The sequence below is a fragment of the Schistocerca cancellata genome, chromosome 2 (assembly GCF_023864275.1).
Source record: "Schistocerca cancellata isolate TAMUIC-IGC-003103 chromosome 2, iqSchCanc2.1, whole genome shotgun sequence".
NCBI lineage: Eukaryota > Metazoa > Arthropoda > Insecta > Orthoptera > Acrididae > Schistocerca > Schistocerca cancellata.
Window position 1 is genome coordinate 341817687 of NC_064627.1, and position 18016 is coordinate 341835702.

General features: G+C 39.1%; 1 protein-coding gene across 1 annotated transcript in view; it reads right to left on the reverse strand.

The window, feature by feature from the left end:
- The window catches only part of LOC126161731 (transmembrane protein KIAA1109), a 493460-nt gene that overhangs the window by 416571 nt on the left and 58873 nt on the right, over positions 1-18016 (reverse strand). Inside the window, exons 6-7 of the mRNA XM_049917765.1 lie at positions 12168-12314; positions 5472-5595 (exon numbers count right to left, since the gene is read on the reverse strand). Coding sequence (XP_049773722.1) covers positions 5472-5595; positions 12168-12314 — 271 coding nt within the window. The remainder of the gene's footprint in view (positions 1-5471; positions 5596-12167; positions 12315-18016) is intronic.

Genomic DNA, 18016 nt, shown 5'->3' on the forward strand with positions numbered 1-18016 from the left:
GTGGCATGTTTTATGTGTGGCAGACTATAAACACAGTTGAGAGAGCTGCAAGGCACTTCAGTGACACATCTGACTAAAATAACCAAGCAAATCAGCTGTCACTGAGCACCACCTCAGATATTACCATGAAATGAAATACAACGAAACCAGTATGTGCTGCAAACAAGTTTCTGGGACAGTATAATTAGAGAGTCTAGCAAAATAAAGATGTCGGAAAATCTAATAAACCAGTACAGAGATTTCTATCTAAACAACACTTGGAGTCAAGTACTCAATTCATTAAGATCTTGCCAGCCATCACATTTACCACAGCTGGAAAACATAGAGACAATGTGCACTTCAGGGGCTCTGAAAAGCAGAAGCGCATCAAAGAGCGGAATGGGCATCACAAGTCGAACTCACAATATACATAATGGCAAGAGACCAACAACAGTTCCCAGTCTGGTTGGAGTTCAGGCAATGAGTACACAGAACTGCACGTAACTTGCAGCACCTAAAGAAGACGGCTGGTTCGGTGGAAATAACAACTTGGATACTATGACTGGTCACTGAAATATTGGGCATAAAATGGAAATAACAACTCAGCTGTATACCCAGAAGCCCACCATTTTTCAAATACCCCTGTTTGGTCTGGTAACATGTGGAAGCTATATGATATCAAAAAGGAGAAGTTCTGTTTCAACCCATGCAACTCCAGCATTAGTCTCAAGAGATAGTATGAGAGACGATTAGTTGGCTAACTGTATTGATTGTAAATTCAATTTTTAATGTATAGTGTCAAGAATGGTTTTTCCTTTCACTCGTTAAGTGATGTGAGTGCATAAAGAAATAAAGAAGATACTAAGTGGTGAAGCATTTAGTGAAATAGTGATTTCACTGTAGAGACCTGATGAATCCCAGATGTGTTGAGCAATATTTGCACAATACTGTGAACAAGATTTTGGGCCTTCATTTTTGTGCCCTATGATGAAAACCTCCATGCATATCTTGGCATTTTTTTCTCAAGAGTTTTTCAAAGTAAAACACAGAAACTAATACTTGCTCGTCATTTTACTGAGCACAATGTGTAGTTTCCAAGTGAAATTAACATTTTTAAGTATTTGTACCTAAATGACACTCTACATGAATTTCCATCGAACTTTTACATGCTTTCTCTGAAAATTCTAACCTCCCTCCCCTCCACCCCTTTTTTAAGTATTCATTTCAACAATGTGAAGTTGGTATTACCTACAAATGAAAAAGAGCTCAAATCTTGACAGTTCACATTATACTGCAAGTTTTCTAGAGACTCCTACAATTTAATACAAAATTCTGTGGCATTTTTCCCTGGAACTTACAGAAATACATACAACTAGAGGGGCCAATTTGCCATCAACTCTGAGATCATACAGAGTGAATCAGGAAATCAACAGAAGGAAGGCATCTTAGGAAAGCAGCCATATCCCTTCTGAAGGTACTATCATGATAACCCTTCAACGATAGAGAATTGAAAACTGTTTTTATTGCTCAAAATCCTTAGTCTTCACAATTGTGACAGTTCACACAGATTCATTATCCAGGCCATTTGGAATCCTAATCCAATGAGTTTTAAGAACTGTGGAGATGGAAACTGAGGCCCCACCAACAAATGTGTGACTCTCATTATTCATCTGGCCATAACATCACTAGTCTCCTTTCCTTTGGATAAAGAGTTCTCGGTTAGCTTGCCATGTCAAATTCAAACATGCCCTCACTCTCCCAATGCATATCACATTAATGCAAATGATACATGAGCAGACATCACATAAAATCCCAAGTATTTGATGAATGGATCCATCATCACCTTCTTTGCAGCAATTACCATACTTTTATCTCTTTATTAAATTTTCCTAGCATTTCGTTGGTGGGGCTGTTTTTCTTCTGTTTTATTCCACCTCATTTTATTTTTATCACTTGGCCTCCGTTTTCTCTTGGTACTTTAGATTTCATCTTTGCCTTGAGAATGTCTCAAACTCAGCATTAGTACTCAAGGATTTGAATCTCAGTTGTCAAGCCATGTAAAAGGTTGCATTAACATTCAGAAAAACATGCAAACACAGATCACAGCAAAAATCAACTGGAAAACAAAAATTGTATATTGTGTGAGAAAATAATTGGAATAACTCTCTAAGGTAACACAAAAGAAACATTCAAAAATGGACTACCCTAGTTTCCGAGTATTCTGCATTTGAGAAATCTTTCACGCACGAGGATCGTACAAACATACCGCCGTTTGAGTCTCGTACAGATTCCCGTATGGAGGACATAGTGATAGACATCCCTGGGGTTGTGAAGCAGCTCAATGGGTTGAAAATAAATAAATCGCCAGGTCCTGATGGAATTCCAATTCGGTTTTACAGAGAGTACTCTACTGCATTGGCTCCTTACTTAGCATGCATTTATCGCGAATCTCTTGCCCAACGTAAAGTCACGAGCGACTGGAAAAAAGTGCAGGTGACGCCTGTATATAAGAAGGGTAGAAGGACGGATCCTCAAAATTACAGACCAATATCCTTAACATCGGTTTGTTGCAGGGTTCTCGAACATATTCTCAGTTTGAATGTAATGAATTTCCTTGAGACAGAGAAGTTGCTGTCCATGCATCAGCACAGCTTTAGAAAGCATCGCTCCTGCGAAACACAACTCGCCCTTTTTTCACATGACATCTTGCGAACCATGGATGAAGGGTATCAGACAGATGCCATATTCCTAGACTTCCGGAAAGCGTTTGACTCGGTGCCCCACTGCAGACCCCTAACTAAGGTACTAGCACATGGGATTGGTTCCCAAATATGTGAGTGGCTAGAAGACTTCTTAAGAAATAGAACCCAGTATGTTGTCCTCGATGGTGAGTGTTCATTGGAGGTGACGGTATCATCTGGAGTGCCCCAGGGAAGTGTGGTAGGTCCGCTGTTGTTTTCTATCTACATATATGATCTTTTGGACAGGGTGAATAGCAATGTGCAGCTGTTTGCTGATGATGCTGTGGTGTATGGGAAGGTGTCGTCGTCGAGTGACTGTAGGAGGATACAAGATGACTTGGACAGGATTTGCGACTGGTGTAAAGAATGGCAGCTAACTCTAAATATAGATAAATGTAAATTAATGCAGATGAATAAGAAAAAGAATCCCGTAATGTTTGAATACTCCGTTAGTGGTGTAGCACTTGACACAGTCACGTCGATTAAATATTTGGGCGTAACATTGCAGAGCGATATGAAGTGGGACAAGCATGTAATGGCAGTTGTGGGGAAGGCAGATAGTCGTCTTCGGTTCATTGGTAGAATTTTGGGAAGATGTGGTTCATCTGTAAAGGAGACCGCTTATAAAACACTAATACGACCTATTCATGAGTACTGCTCGAGCGTTTGGAATCCCTATCAGGTCGGATAGAGGGAGGACATAGAAGCAATTCAGAGGCGGGCTGCTAGATTTGTTACTGGTAGATTTGATCATAATGCAAGTGCTACGGAAATGCTTCAGGAGCTCGGGTGGGAGTCTCTGGAGGAAAGGAGGCAGTCTTTTCGTGAATTGCTACTGAGGAAATTTAGAGAAGCAGCATTTCAGGCTGACTGCAGTACAATTTTACTGCCGCCAACTTATATTTCACGGAAAGACCACAAAGATAAGATAAGAGAGATTAGGGCTCATACAGAGGCATATAGGCAGTCATTTTCCCCTCGTTCTGTTTGGGAGTGGAACGGGGAGAGAAGATGCTAGATGTGGTACGAGGTACCCTCCGCCACGCACTGTATGGTGGATTGCAGAGTAAGTATGTATGTAGATGTAGAATATAATAGAGGGAAACATTCCACGTGGGAAAAATATATTTAAAAAGAAAGATGATGAGACTTACCCAACAAAAGCGCTGGCAGGTCGATAGACACACAAATAAACACAAACATACACACAAAACTCTAGCTTTCGCAACCAACGGTTGCCTCGTCAGGAAAGAGGGAAGGAGAAGGAAAGACAAAAGGATATGGGTTTTAAGGGAGAGGGTAAGGAGTCATTCCAATCCCGGGAGCGGAAAGACTTACCTTAGGGGGAAAAAAGGACAGGTATACACTCGCACACACACACATATCCATCCACACATACACAGACACAAACTGTCTGTGTATGTGTGGATGGATATGTGTGTGTGTGCGAGTGTATACCTGTCCTTTTTTCCCCCTAAGGTAAGTCTTTCCGCTCCCGGGATTGGAATGACTCCTTACCCTCTCCCTTAAAACCCATATCCTTTTGTCTTTCCTTCTCCTTCCCTCTTTCCTGACGAGGCAACCGTTGGTTGCGAAAGCTAGAGTTTTGTGTGTATGTTTGTGTTTATTTGTGTGTCTATCGACCTGCCAGCGCTTTTGTTGGGTAAGTCTCATCATCTTTCTTTTTAAATATATGTAGATGTAGATGTAGATGTAGATGTAGAAGCTAGTTTTTAAGATCTTTTGCTATGGTTAAATAGTCACTGTGTACAGTGTTATTATAAATATGCTAGATTTGACAGAGTGAAAAGTCTCGCTGTCAGAGTGTAAATTATTATGGTTTGTGTGGATGTGTGTGTAGTGATATAACAACTGGACATAAAAATGGAGGCAGATAGATGGACACTAACCGAAAAAAGCTGCTTATACTGTCGCAAGCCAGCACCCAGCATTATGTTAGCAATAATGATGTAACTTCCTGAAATTACCTGAAGATGAACCTGAAAAGGTTCGAAAACCGGTTCATGGAATAAAATATAATTATTCAAAAAGTGACTGGTTGCAGTTTTGTATAACTTATTTACAATTTTGTTTTCTCTGATGACACAACTATCATCACAGATGGGAAGATTAATAAGCACAAAATTCACATCTGGGGTTCGAAACAGCTTTCCAGAACATGTCAGAGACAGTAAAAAGCTAAATGTGTCCTGCATGCTACTGAAAGCCTGCATAACTGAACCATTTTTATTCACTGAGCAGTAACAGCAAGTGTTTTTCTGAGCGATTTGCTGTCCCTCTGCTGATCCCTTCACCCAAACGTGATTTTCCGACAGGACAGCGCACTAGCACATAGGATTTTACAAGACCACGACTTCCTGGACAGAATACTTCCACATTGACGGATAGAACATGATGGACCAACCAGTGGCCAATCCAATCTCCAGACACAGTCCCTCTGGACTTCTCCCTCTGAGGTTACGTGAAAGATAATGTGTATGTCTCCCCTTTATGTGACCTTGGCAGAACTGTGGATGCAACAGCCTCCAACATGCCAGACATACTTGTGCACACATGGTTCTCTTTCCTCCCGCCTTTTTAACTGCATTTGTAAATCAGGGAGGTTCCTTGTAGTATCTCAGAAAGAGAAACTGACTAAAATACTGGAATAACTATTGTCACAAGGTAACTGAATAAATATTAAAATATATGACTCATTAAACTTGAAATGATAAAAATTTATTTGCATACCTGCTTCATCCATGTAAAAATACAGCTCAATATTGTTAGAGGATAATACCACAAATCCTTCCCCCATGTAACGTGGAGGATCATCTACCATTCCTGTATATTTTGGACTTGGTGCCAATATAACCTAAAACAGATGACACAGCAGTAAAAACAACACTGCCTGACTAACATTCAATAACTTATGTATCTCCTAAGTTATTCTCAGTGACCAGCTGATATAGATTAAAGTGTGGCACACTAGCTTATGAGACAGGATGGTGAGCCAGCCCAGATTGAATCTGCACAGCAACTTAACAACCATTTGTTTGTACACCAACACACCTGTGCGTAGCTTTTGTGCTGTTTTCCATATTCAACTACGCAAATGCTTGGCTAGTCCCCTATCTCTGCCTAGAAAAATAAGATAATCAAATGGTTAAAACATGTATTCATTCAATAACTGGGCTCTGGGCTACTGGTTGCATGTAACTTATTATCAACGATTATTAAGGGATTATGGTAATGATGGCAATGTGAGTTCTATCAAAATATTACAAAGTGTTGTATTCTAAAGATCACCGCTATCATCATATTTTACCCAACTTCTCAAGCATGGCACACAAGTACTCATACCGTATTTACTCGAGTCTAAGCCGCACTCGAATCTAAGCCGCACCTGAAAAATGAGACTCGAAATCAAGGAAAAAAAATTTTCCGAATCTAAGCCGCACCTGAAATTTGAGACTCGAAATTCAGGGGGAGAGAAAAGTTTTAGGCCGCATCTCCAAATCAAAACAAAGTTGGTCCACTGTAATATGAGACAATTTAGGTCGAATGAATGACGATACAACTACAGTAGTTTGGTTCGAGTCGTAAGCTTAGCAGTTAAGCTTTACCAGGTAGCCATTGCTATGCGTCAGGCGCTCCGTCCGTATTTATACGGGTACCCTTCCTTTTTCACGTGCTTCGTCTGGTTTGAATTGATTGCTTATTTTTCTTTGATCTGATAAGCGCAGTTTTCTTTGTTATAGGTGTTTACGTCACTCTACGCTGAAAATGCATTACTGTACTGTGTCATGCATTGTTTGTCGTACTCTGATACTGCGTGTTTAAGGCCTGTCGCCAATCGCGGCATGGCTTGCTTTTGTGCGCGCTACCGCCGCTTACAAATAAAAAAAAAAAAGAGAGAGAGAGAGAGAGAGAGGAATCGTCTCATTAGCGAAACAATGGCAAGAGACTGCTACTTGTTGTTACTTACACTGCTGCTTTCTTTGATAAAGATCAACAAGAACCAAATAATAGACTACGTATGATAGGAGATGTTCTGAACGAGAGTTTAGCGAAAATTTTTCTCCATTTGAAAATCTTTGCAGGCGCCTCTTTACTACATTACATTCTGCACAGAAATTAGTCATCTTAGATTTCAAAATCTAGTCAATTGTCTCGCTTCATTTCTGACTGTATCACTGTTTAGCATAGGAATAATACGAATATAAACATGACATGATATGTATATTCTTGCGCGTTTGCTGTTGTCTCACTCTAGTTTTGTGGTTTATTACGCAGACAGGATTTAAATGAGATAGCAGCAAACACGAAACAATACATGGCAAAATGTTTATATTCGTATTATTCTTATGGTGACGAGAATCCTGCATGTGATTCACAATTTATAAAAGTTCCTATTAGCAACCATCTCTTCTCACAGATAGGAAAAAATTCAGAACGTAGAGTTGGCCATATTGACAAACATCCTAAACATTCTTGCCAGTTGGGTTTTCGTAGTACATTGAAATGCTGCTACATTCATAGATGAACAATACGGAATTTGTATTTACTTCGTTGGATAATGTATGAAAATGCAGTGGTCGAAACTCGGCGCCGAGAAAAAAAGCTTGTCTTCCACCATTTTTTTTTTTTAATTTATTTACTGACGCAGAGGTTTTGGCGCCAGTATTTATCTTTGTGCCTACAAAGCATGTCTGTGTACATATATTCGACGGCAGAACTAAGTTGTGGCGGCACCCACCGACATTTTTAAGAACTTCCGCTTGCTTTGCACTCGATTCTAAACCGCAGGCGGTTTTTTGGATTACAAAAACCGGAAAAAAAGTGCGGCTTAGATTCGAGTAAATACGGTAATCCTCACCCATAATTATAAATTGAATGGTCTAGATTTTCTATGTAAAAATCATTCTACATAATTTCTTTTCTTCAAAAAGTGCCAGAGCTGTACTCTTGCTAAGAAAGCTTTCACAAGAGAGAGAAGCATACAAATAACTTAAAAGCAGGAGACTAAAAATGCATTGTACAATTATTCCAGTTGCTGATACATACATAACCGACAGTGTATCATGTCAGAGGTTCCATGAGAATGCTTGCAGATGATGCTCCTGTACTGAAGGGAGAAGCAACGCCATAACATTGCAGTGAAACATACAAAGACTTGCAGAGAATCAAAACTAGGTGAGCCATGCGGGGTAGCCATGTGGTCTGAGGCACCTTGTAATGGTCCGCGCGGCTTCCCCCGTTAGAGGTTCAAGTCCTCCCTTGGTCATGGGTGTGTGTGTGTGTGTGTGTGTGTGTGTGTGTGTGTGTGTGTGTGTGTGTGTGTTGTCCTTAGCATAAGTTAGTTTAAGTTAGATTAAGTAGGTACCGATGACCTCAGCAATTTTGTCCCATAGGCTGTTAACACAAAAACTAGGTGAAAGTATTAGCAGATGATCCTCAACATAAGCTGATGCACACAAATGGGCCAAAACACCTTTTACTGTTTGGTAAATGACTATGAATCAATAACTCGAAATCATCAAAAGTGTTAAATATCTAATTAAGTAGGCATGTGGAAAAATTTAAGTGGAATGTCTCAATAAAATTAGTAGGAAAGGCAGATGCCTGCCAAGGATTCAGTAGAAGTATTCCAAGGACATTAAATTTAACTATGATTGCATTAGCTTACAAAATCAATCTATGACCAAATTTTGAGTTTTGACAATCAACCTGAAAGGAGAGAGCAAAGATCCAATGGGACCTCCTGCCACAAACTATAAATTTTTGGAGTGCAGAAGTAGACGTAGATGCAGGTTTAGATGAATCAAATCATGCAGGATGTTCAAAAATCTCAATGCGCATAATAAAGCACTCGTAACTACAGAAAGAGAGATGCAACTGATTTAATCTTACATGAAAAGTTAGCCCCAAAGTTTGTTTTGAAGTGTAAGGATTAAATCTGAATAACAGCGCATAAACAATGGTTAATGTAACAGGGTACATGCCATTTTAATTTTTTTTTTTTAATTTTCTCTGCATATTAGTGTCAGTGCTACGTCACCTGACCAACATCCCGATAGAAGAAATACTATAACATCCCACTGCCCAGCAGCAAACTTTTGCGGATCAACAGCAGGCTCTCGCCACCACACTCAAATCAAGTGATGTCTGTGTGTTCAATGGCAGATTACTCTCCCGTCAGTGCAACACTCGCCCTTTCCAGCATACGATGAATCTGATAAAGATTGGGACTCCAATGAGACATGGTTACACCAACATTTCCAGGTTTTTTGCGTGGGCAATGCAAACCTGTGTAGGGCTTTCTTTCTTTCCTGCATTTTGTCATGCATTTACCAGTTGTTGTGCCAGCTAGCACCTTTGCAAGAACTAGCCAGCTTATCATTTGATGAAACGTGCAAGCTTCTCTCGAATTTTACTGTGACAGAGTGCATGTCATTGTGACGTAGAATTTTACCTTTGCCATAAATGCCCAAACTAATCTTACAAAGCTGGGCTGAGGAATTAGAAGTGTTGAACTGTTGTGAATCTGTCACTAGTACCCATCACAAATCCTCACAAGGTGAACGATATTATTCATCTGGCCCCAGATAGGAAAGTCTGTGAAAAAGCACTTCAATGTGATCCAACACTTACAGATGTGCCCAATACAGCACTGTCCTTTGAAGTGTCATGGGCTGCAAGCGTACAGATTGCCACACGGAAGGAGGTGCCGGAAGTTGCTCAGTCAACTACTGTTAGGCACACTACAAGTGTTCAGGATGACGGGAAAGTCATTGCAGTAGTACAGCCACAGCAGAGACAAGCCGCGCCACAGCAGCGGCCATGTGCTCCCTTTCCATCTTGCTTGTACTGTTTGGTCCAACATGAGCAAGCTGTGTGCCCTAAGCATTGGGCAGTTTGCAGCAAATGTCAAAAGAAAGGCCACATTGCATTGGTCTATAGCTCATCTTCAAATGTACCAGACACAGAAGTACCAATGGACACAAATTGTATCTCTACAATGACTGCTTCCCCAAACAAATAGTTTATTGACTTGCGCGTGTTTAATAACTGCTAAAAATGCAGGTGGACAATGGAGCTACAGTGACTTCAGTAAACGCACACACATACAGGGATTTGGGCTCCTCTCCCCTCACACAGGTTTCGTGGAAGTTGGTTAGCTACAATAAACAGCAGATTCCAATCCTAGGTTCAGTTCTCCGTTCCTGTCTGTTACAAATCTGTTATCTGCCCTCTCACTTCCCTTGTTGTGTATCATTCCCATACAGCAGACCTCTTTGGGTAGATGTGTTTAACACTTTCAGTTTCTCCATTGCTGATGAGGTAAATTTAGTGACATATCAAGTTCCGTATCAGCAACTGGAGTCCCTCTGCTCTGTTTTCCTCTGGGCTAGGTTGTGCTACCGATTTACAGACCTACATTGGCCTTGTTTCTTTTTTTTTTTTTTTTCTTTTTTCCAGGTGCAACAGCTGCCTGTCACATTGCATGACTCTGCCAAGGCTGAATTAGACCATCTGACATCGCTCATTGTCATTTGGCCTATTTCTTCCAGTGAATGGGCTACTCCACTAGTCATGGTTAAGAAACCGAAGGGTAAGCTTTGCCTCTGCAGCAACTTCAATGTCACAATTAACGCACAGTCTTTGACAGATACTTACCCTTTGCCTCACCCTGATGAGTCGCTCACAAAATTGTAAGGCAGCAACTACTTTTCCAAGATTGATTTGTCGGATGCGTACCTCCAGTTCCTCTTGACTGAGGCCACAGGGCACCTTCTCATTGTTTATACACCTTTTGGCCTCTGCCAATATCAACATTTGCCTTCTGGTGCCACTAGTGCACCTGCAATTTTTCAGTGTTTTTTAGAATAGCTGACAGCCTTTGTATTCAGCTCCATCGATTAACTTGATAATATCATTGTTTCGAGTTCTTCCACCGATGACCACCTTAGAAATCTCCAGTAGTAGTATTCTGGTTCTTCCATTGAGGACCATCTTCGCAATCTCCGATCATTGTTTTCTATTTTGCAGTCTGCAGTCCTCAAGTACAATCCTGTCACATCTAAATTTTTTCAGCCATCAATTGGTTACCTAGGTTTAGAGATTTCTCGCAAAGGGGTCAAGCCGTTGCATCACCATGCTGACGCAATTGCAGCTTTGCCACAACCAACCTTCATTAAGGAACTGCAAGCATTTCTAGGTAAAGTTGCATACCACCACAAGTTTTTACCCAATGCATCCACTGGTGCTTGGCACAGTGTTGACACACAAATACGCAGATAGGTCTGAACAACCCTCACTTATGCTTCTAAGACTTCAATTCCCACTCAACAGCGGTATGCTCAGATTGAAAAGGATGCTTTAGGGATTGTGTTCGCCCTCAAGAAATTTCACATCATCTTGTATGATTCTAAGTTCCACTTAATCACAGATCACAAATCGTTGTTGGCTCTTATTAGCCCTGCGGCTTATGTGCTGGACAAGGCAGCACACTGTTTGCAGTGGCAGGCTCTCTTCCTCTCCTGTTATCATTATCAGATCCATTACCGGTGGACTGCACTACACGCCAACACTGATGCTTTACCTCATCTTCTGACTGGATTGATCCAGCATTCGATCAGGATGAGTTGCTTTGTTTCTACTTAGATATTGAGAACAAGAATGTGGTCAACGATTTTCCCATCACTAGTGTCATGATAAAATTGGCAATTTCCGTAGATCCTGTACTTAGTCAGGTCCGGTCCTTTGCGCAGCGTGGTTGGCCGGAAAAACCCCAAGGCCATGCCTCGGATCCCTTGTGTAAGTAATCCTCCCTCCAGCACCACACTTCTGTGTTTGCAGGGGTTCTTTTGTTAGCTATGGAGGACGTTGCTCCCCGGGTGGTGATTCCCACTTCCTTGCGCCGTAATGTACTGTGGCTTCTGCACGTTGGTCACTGCGGGCCCTCTTGTACCAAATCTTTGACCACCTGGCCTGTGTATTGGCCGGGCATACATGGGGACATTACACAGCTTATCACCACTCGCACCCACTCACTGTATTCAGCAACATGCAGCCATTCAGGCTGAAAGAAACTCTGAAAGGGATCAGATTTCGGAATAGGAAGACATTATGTACAATTCGAAGAGCAGCTGCACACTGTACCAAAAGAGGCTTTCCAGGATGCTTCCAAGAATGGCAGCAGTGTCAGGATAGGTTAGCAGAAACTGAATGGGATTAATTTGATGGTGACAATTATCAAATAATTGTACCTGAATAATGACTGATTTTATAAATAATAATCAGACACTTTTTGAACATCCCTTGTATTTCAGTAAATGACTATCACTTTCTTTATGGAGTGTCATACAGAAAACTCTACAAATACAGACAAAAATGAAATCAGGTTCATTTATTATTTTAAATATGTAATAAACTTGTCAGTACCTTGAAATTTTCTCCTTTACATTTGATGAAATGCATAAAATGATCCAAACGGGATGCTGCTGGCTTTGTAGAATAAACAAAGTGTGCTTCTTCAACATTAATAGACAATGTAGTAGGTACAAGTCGGTTACCAAAAACAACTCTTCCCTGTTAAACAAACATGACAGTTAATTTATTATTTATATACTATTGTCATTATTACAGAAAAAAAGCAAACACTTTACTCAATCTGACCAAATGAGCTAGAGTTAAATTATAACCTACAGCATTCAAAAGCCAATACCAATACTGGGATAACTTATGAGGAGGTCTCCAGAAGTAGAGTCATTTGCGAGTAACAGACTAAAAATAATTGTGTGACACTCTAGAGCAGTGGTTCTCAAAGTTTTTTAAGCTTCAGGCACATTTAAAAGGCCGCAAATAATTGTGCGCACACTATATACACTTTTCTGAGGGATATTTTACAACAGTCAATACAGGAAATAAATACTGTGATAAAATAACAATTAAGTCATTTTATTTTGAATTTTGCATAAAGACTACAGAAAATACAACTTATATTAATAAAAAACATACATTTCACAATGTGTACAAATAATTTTGGTATAAAAAAATGAGAGAGATTCATAAAGCACGATTGTCACCCTAATGCAACAGCCGAGCGCCATGTTGCCTCCTACCCTGCCAAGGCAAATGGTAAGAGAAACTATTAAGTGAAATGTATTTAAATGAAATAATGCAATCAAACTAACGATTAATTCAAATTATAGAGAAAAGTAATAATGCAATACAAACGAAACATACCTTAAGTCTACTCTTTCTAGTGTTAATGACAAACATGAACCTGATGTGTCCTCGCGATTTCTTCAATATTTGGAGATATATTTGAAAAACAAACTCTCATTTCCTAGTCAATACACTGAAGAGTTCCTCTCTTTCAACATTTAACTGTGGTGAGAGCAGAAAATCCGAATTCACATAAATATGACATCAAAAATTGAGTAAAATGTTCAAAGCCTTTTTAGATAACGACACATATTCTTCTTTTATAGAAATTCAAGAGACTTCATGAGACAATTCCTTGTGCTTAATCATCAGTCTACGATCAAGAGATATAGCTGCCAGTTCTTCTATTAATGTTACACCAAAATCACCTTAAGTTTCCATGAATAAGTTTCGAATCCAATCACACTGTTCAGTCTTGAGGGATGGAAAATATTAACTTCCGTTTCTCTTCTACACTTATAAAATGATCTACTACTATTGGAAGTATTTCATTTACGCATGTGCTCCTTACCAGTTACAGTTATAAGTTTCTCTTTTCCGTATTTGTAGTTTTCTGTGAAATGCTTAATTTTGTTGGTGGATGTGAGAATATTTTATTCTTTCTCTTGAATGCTACTCTTCAAAATATTGAACTGCTGAAATATATCAGCCAATTACTGCAATCTAGCAGTCCAAAATTCACTACGAAGGAGGTTGCAAAAATGTAAATGTTTCATTTCTTCAAAAAACACGAGAAGTTCTTGTCACAGCTCATGCAACATGGGTAAGTACTCTCCCCCTCGACAACCACCTGACTTGTGTGTGTAAAAGCAACAGTCTGTGTTCTGACTCCATATCTACACAAAGTTTTTCGAATAAGTGGGTTTTAACAGGTCTTGTTTTAATAAAATTTACCATATGAACAACTTTCTCTGAGACTTCTCTCAATTTTTCTCCCAATGTTTTTGTTATTAAGGCCTCTCTATGACGAAAACAGTGAGTTGTGATAACACCTTCATTTTGTTTTTTGTTTTTTCTTATGAAAAAATAAGGCACTTAACACAGCCTACCACTGAAGGGACGCCATCTGTACAAATGACTACACACGACTTCCATGTCAACTGCCACTTACTAAGATAATAATTTAAAATGTTGAAAATGTCCTCATCTTAATTCTTTGCAAAAAAGAAACTGATTTACTATTTGATCTTGATTAATGAATCAAACAAATGCTAAGAGTTGTGATTGGTTGGTAATGTCTGTTGACTCATCAACTTGCAAGTACTTGAGTTTATTACTGCATACATTTTTCTCAATATCTGTAGACATTTCTATAATACACCTGAGTACTATATCGTTTGACAAAGGAATCTTGCTTTTTTTCATAGCTGCTTCATTTCCTAGCATTGCCATAACAATTTTTTTGCAAGCAGGCAAAATATTGACTCACCTATAACATGAGCTTTCATACCCCTTACTATTAACACTTTACCGTCCACACGTTTTGTACAAACTGATTCATTTTGCCATCCACACGTCTTGTATAAATTGATTCGCTTGGCTTCGGCAGAGTTGATTCGGATTACTTGACTTTTCACCGGCCGATCTTGACATCATCAGGAGATTATAAATTGCTAAAGTTTTACTAATCTCATACGTTCTCAATCACGTTCCCATACTTTCATGAACTTTCGAAGATATACACTTTAGTACATAGATAATTTGTTTGTTTCATACGTTTGTTTATTTGCATTGTCTCTGGTACTTAGTATTTCTCTTTCATATGATATGCAGTAAAACAGTCTCCAAGATGAAATGCAACTCCGCAAGACTTGTAACATTAAGTTTGTTTTTGTTCTTATTTTGTTTTAGGAGGACACTGGCAGTTTCTTTGTTTTCATTTAGTCGTTTCGGAAATAAGTATTAGTTGGTGTTGCTTTATTTGACCGGAAAGTCTGTCAACCGAATAATGATGAGATATATGCGATGTGGTGGCAACCTCCAAGTTCTGCTCAGAAGCAGGTACATGGTCTTTTATCCATGACTCAGACACTAAAAAAAAAAAAAAAAAAAAAAAAAAAAAAAAAAAAAAAAAAAAAAAAAAAAAAAAAAAAAAAAAATTTGGTGAAATCGGTGATTCTCGTGTTCTGTATTGCAATAGTGACATGTACAGAATGCATTGAATAATGCGCAATTAGAGAGGTACATGCAAATCTTTTTTTATAGTTTTTCTGGATATAGGATAATAACTCAAATACTGGTCTGGTGGATTCACTCCTTTTATGTATTTCTTGTAGTCTACTACACTTTCAGGTTTTTTTTTTTATTGTGTAATTGGTCTTTCTACTTTTTCTTTGAGTGTCAGTCAAAGTGGCATTATGTATTGTAGAGACATTTGTATCGTTTTATTTTTCGTAGCTCTCCATACCTGTGTGAGTGCTTCACCTTTCCGTTGATGACAAGCTTCAAACACATTGACTTTTGCGCACTTTAATTTTTACAGAAATCCTCTATTTTGCCGTATAGTTCCACAAACTCGAATTTTCTTTTCAAGTAACTTCTCTGCAAGTTCCACACTGTTATAATAATCATCCATGTAGAGATGATGCCACTTTCCACAGGAAGGTGTCAATAGTTCCATCACTGTCTTTGCTAAAGGCTGTCCAGTGCCAGAATATATCTTGAATGAGGAAATGTATCCCGTACTTGAATCATACAACATCCGAATGAGTATTCCATATTTCATAATTTTCGACGGATTGTTAACTTTAAAATTTAACCATCCATGCCATGGTATCATTCCATCATAAATTGAGATGTTTTGACTAGGGTTGAAAGTTTCTTGAAACTTTTTGGAAAAATAATCAATTATGACTTGCACTCTAAAAAGCTGGTCGGCATTATCTAGTTTATTGTTGTTGTGGAAAAAATATAAAAATGATAATATTTGTCTTAATTGGTTGTGGGACATCATTTTGTGAAATATTGGTGTGTCTATCAAAGGATTCATTCACCAATAATCATTGATACTTGCTTTTTTTTACAATTCCCATAAGGTTAGCAAGCCCAAACCATTTTCTAAGTTCCAAGTCCCGTAACATCAACAAATTTGGCATTTTTTTCATCCAGTTTCCTTCTATTGCAATCTTGACTGCAGTACTTGTTGGTTTCGTTGCTAATATATTCAAATAGATTGTCCCCAATATATAATTCTCAATGCTCTGTGTATCTTTGGGAAATATCTTTGGACCCAGAGATCCTTCAAATTTATTATTGGTCCTTGGTAAATCAAAGTGCACGGTCTTCTTTGTCTGATTCACCTGGCTCAGTTGGCAACTGTAGTGTTCACTGAATTCTTCTTGGACGTATTTCACTACCTTCCAACGATCCTGCTTCACTTTCATTTCTTTGATATCCAACGTCTTCTTCCCAATAGGCCAAATTGTCCGGAACGCCGAACAAAACATCTGCGAATTCATCGTAAATTACCGTATCGTCTCTTGCGTCTGCCATGATGGAAGGGCACAAGTACTTATAAAAACAATAAACTTGTTGACGTGTGTAACTTATTGTTACCTAAATGAAAAAACACCAACAGAATGTAAACGATACTAAAGTGATGTCGCTGGCCACTGCGCGATATTACGCTCACAACGCCATTGTAGTGTTGCCGGCCACTGAGCGATACTATGCACATGACACCACTGTGATGTCGCTGTCCGTTGACCGCCATTTCACGCATGATACAACTGTAGTGTCGCCGGATGGCATAGTGTTAATTCAGAGACTTCGTAGGAAGCAATCAGAGCTTTATCAGAAACAGACATTACACTTCTAAAAGAATTTGCTGCCCTTGTTTGCTCTTCAGGCAATCACTGAAATAGCTTACAGGTTTATCTAGCAAATGTGAATGCATTGTTTTAAAATGTTTGCTCAGTTTACTAGGAACCAGAGATTCATTTGCCATTTTATACCCACATACTAAGCACAGTGGGAAAGGATAATCTTCACTCCCAGTCCAAGTGAAACCATAGCTTAAGTATCTTTCATTCTACTTACAGGTAGGCCGCTGTTTTGCTTTTCTACTTGGACGGCATGCTTGCTTTTCAGAAATATATCCATTTTATTCGATTGTATTTTGCATATAAGATTCACTTCTAGCACGTTGAAAATAAGCAGCACGCTGTACACAAAACACGAGCCCCGCATACACTAACAACACCTCACTTACATATTACCTGAAAACTCTGCGATAACATCAAACGAACAACAATGGAAACGCGTTTTACTTCTGGGCCTGGATTATTGTGCGTCCATGGATTAACAGTGCAGCCAACGATAATTTTCATGTTCCGTTAATCTTGCTGCAAGCTTCTGTCATGAATCCGCTGCATCACTAAACTGCAGTGGAAATGACGCTCAGAAGTAGCAAAGCTTCATGAACAATGACAATGGTGTTCACATGCGCTACTCATCTGAAGCAAAGAACATGAAATGAAATTCTTTTAGTCATGGACAGCTCAAGGCCAAACAATACGCAGCTCTCATAGGTAATTTCCTCTACCAGCTTCTCTTTTCAATAATATTTTACTGACAACAGAAAGATATGCATTTGGAATAAAACATTATTAAACGTGACTGGTTGCAGATGTTATTTATAATTTTTTTATACACTGTCATGGTATCTAAATAGGTCGTAATGGCCAATAATAATAATATGCAAATCACTTCCTACATGCTGTTTCAGTGCCACTCGGAGTGAAATAGGATTGCAATTACTGGGAACGACATGAAACCTTCGTAATTCTATGGCCAAGTTGTGATCATACGCATAGTGCACAAGGCTCGATTTCAGCGTGGCTACCATCATAAAAGAAAAACGTCCATAGGCTAATCAACTGCGAAACAAAAGCACGACAAGATCACACAATATCCGCAAGAGTTTCTGTCGGAAAAATCAAACAGTCATCAAATATTTTATCACCGTTTTCTCCTGATTCTGAACATATGGATCTGATCAGAAATCCATTAATGCTTGACAACACTGTGAATTAACTCAATGTTCATTTACAAACTTTAAGAGC